The 2,104-nt window shown below is 33.8% G+C and overlaps 1 protein-coding gene across 1 annotated transcript in view; it reads right to left on the reverse strand.

The window, feature by feature from the left end:
* Nucleotides 1–225: 225 nt before the first annotated feature.
* Nucleotides 226–2,104, reverse strand: part of LOC119608130 (kelch-like protein diablo) — a 2,636-nt gene continuing 757 nt past the window's right edge. The window contains exon 3 of the mRNA XM_037962410.1: nucleotides 226–1,393. Within this exon, the coding sequence (XP_037818338.1) occupies nucleotides 335–1,393 (1,059 nt within the window). The 3' untranslated portion in view covers nucleotides 226–334. The remainder of the gene's footprint in view (nucleotides 1,394–2,104) is intronic.

The following is a 2,104-nucleotide window of genomic DNA, read 5'->3' on the forward strand; positions in this document are numbered from 1 at the left end:
TTAGAGAAACTTTTCTAAACTAAACTCTCTCTGGAGAAACTTTTCCAAGTAAATTTTCTATAAAAAACTCTCTCTAAAGATATTTTTATAAAGAAATTTTATCTAGATAAACTTTTATAAAAAAACTCACAACTTATAAGATCTTTTCTAAAATAAACTTCATTTAAAGAAACGAAGAAAGTTTTTCTAATGAAATTTCTCTCTAAAGGAACTTTTCAATAGAAACCTTTATAATTTTTAGTTTAAAAAGAAAAACTTCTATTATTTAGAAATAAAAATAAAACTATTTAAAATTTTGTTAAAAATCGTTTTGGCCTCTCTCGGTTTTAGCACTCTATATATCATAATTAACCATAGGCATGGCCACGGCATAATCCCAATCGCGAGTAAAGGGAAAACGATGCACGACAATCCATCTATTTTCCTCCATATCATAGCGGGCGATAAATTCACCACATGTGCAATACAGCTGATTGTCCACCGAAAATATCTCGTAGAATTCACGTTCTTCACCAAAATCTATGATTTCCCATTTATTGGCACGTATATCATAACGTTCCATACACATGCCCAGACCTTCACAACAATATATAGACGAACCTATAACAGCACTCGAGCAATAACCTTTAATATCATTCATAGGTCTCAGAGTGTGCCATTCGTTAATGCGCGGATCATAACGTTCTACACAATTCCAACTTCTGACCTCTTCCTCACCACCCATTACATAGAACATATTGTCATGCATTACCGCCCCCATAGAACTGCGTTGCACCAACATGGGTCTGCAGAATTCGGTTTTATTCGTGACCAAATTTAAATATTCCACTGTATTGGTGATACCACTCGATGAGTTGCCTCCTATGGCATATAGACAATCATTTGAAACCAGCGAACGATGATGAGAACGTCTCATTAGTAGGGGTGTCAAATCATACCATTGATCTCGGTAAATATTATAATAATAAGAATTTTTAGTACTACGTCCTATGCTGCCACCCTGCATATATAGAATATTCTTATGGGCTGCCAAACTTATGGCGAAAGCAGCTCTTGGTGGCGGTTTTAGGGGCAACATTGTTTCCGTATGTAAATCATAACGAAATGTTTCGGGACTGCGTCCCATTTTGTCTACCAGAAATATGCGCCACTCAGCACTGCCCTCGTAATGTTCCACCTCACTTAGCCACTGTTGGCAATCGGCTTGTTCAGTTAAAGTTTTAAGAGAGCGCGTCATCTCAGCCGTCACACACATGGGATGTATGAAGCGCAGAAGTTGTGGCAGATATGCCAAACGTGTCTCGGGTTTATATTCGGCCCAGCGTACAATGCCTTTGAGTATGGTGTCATCGGAATGCATGAATAGCTCATTGTTGCTGAGGATGGGAACCAACTGGAAAAATTTAACAAAGAAATTCAAAATAATTTTGAGAACTTAATAGAGAAACTTTTACAAAGGAAACTCTTTATAGAGAAACAATTCTAAATGAACCTCTCTCTACAGAAACTTTTTTAAGAAAGCTTTCTATTAATAAACTTTTTTAAAGAAATACTATCTCTATGGAAGCTTTTCTAAAGAAAGTTCTTAGTAGAAAAAACTTTTACAAGTAAAACTTTCTTTAGATAAACTTTTTTAAAGAAAACTCTCTCTCTCGATAAACTTTTCTAAAGAAAACATATTCTATAAAAAAATATTTCGAAGTATTCTCACTAGAGAAGCTTTAGTAAAGGAAACACTTTTTAGAGAATCTAAGGAAAACTCTCTCCAATATCTTTTTTAAAGAAAACTCTGTCTATAGAAAAAGCTTCTCACTAGAAAAGCTTTTCTAAAAGAAATTATTCTTATAGAAAAAGAAAACACTCTCTAGAAAAGCTTTTTTAAAGCTCCTTCTAGAGAAAGCTTTTTCTAATTATAGCTCTTTCAAGAGAAAATTTCCCAAAGAAAATTCCCTCTAAATTTTAACAATGAAATATCTCTTTAGCGAAACTTTTCTTATAACAACTTTCTCTAGAGGAACTTTTTAGAAGAAAACACTCTCTATAGAAACTTTTCTAAAGGAAAACTGTCTCTACAAAAACCTACCTAAAGAAACCTCTCTTATAA

Source organism: Lucilia sericata, unplaced genomic scaffold, assembly GCF_015586225.1.
Source record: "Lucilia sericata isolate MDLA Ls3-8-SP2 unplaced genomic scaffold, ASM1558622v1 Contig000796F_arrow, whole genome shotgun sequence".
Taxonomy (NCBI): domain Eukaryota; kingdom Metazoa; phylum Arthropoda; class Insecta; order Diptera; family Calliphoridae; genus Lucilia; species Lucilia sericata.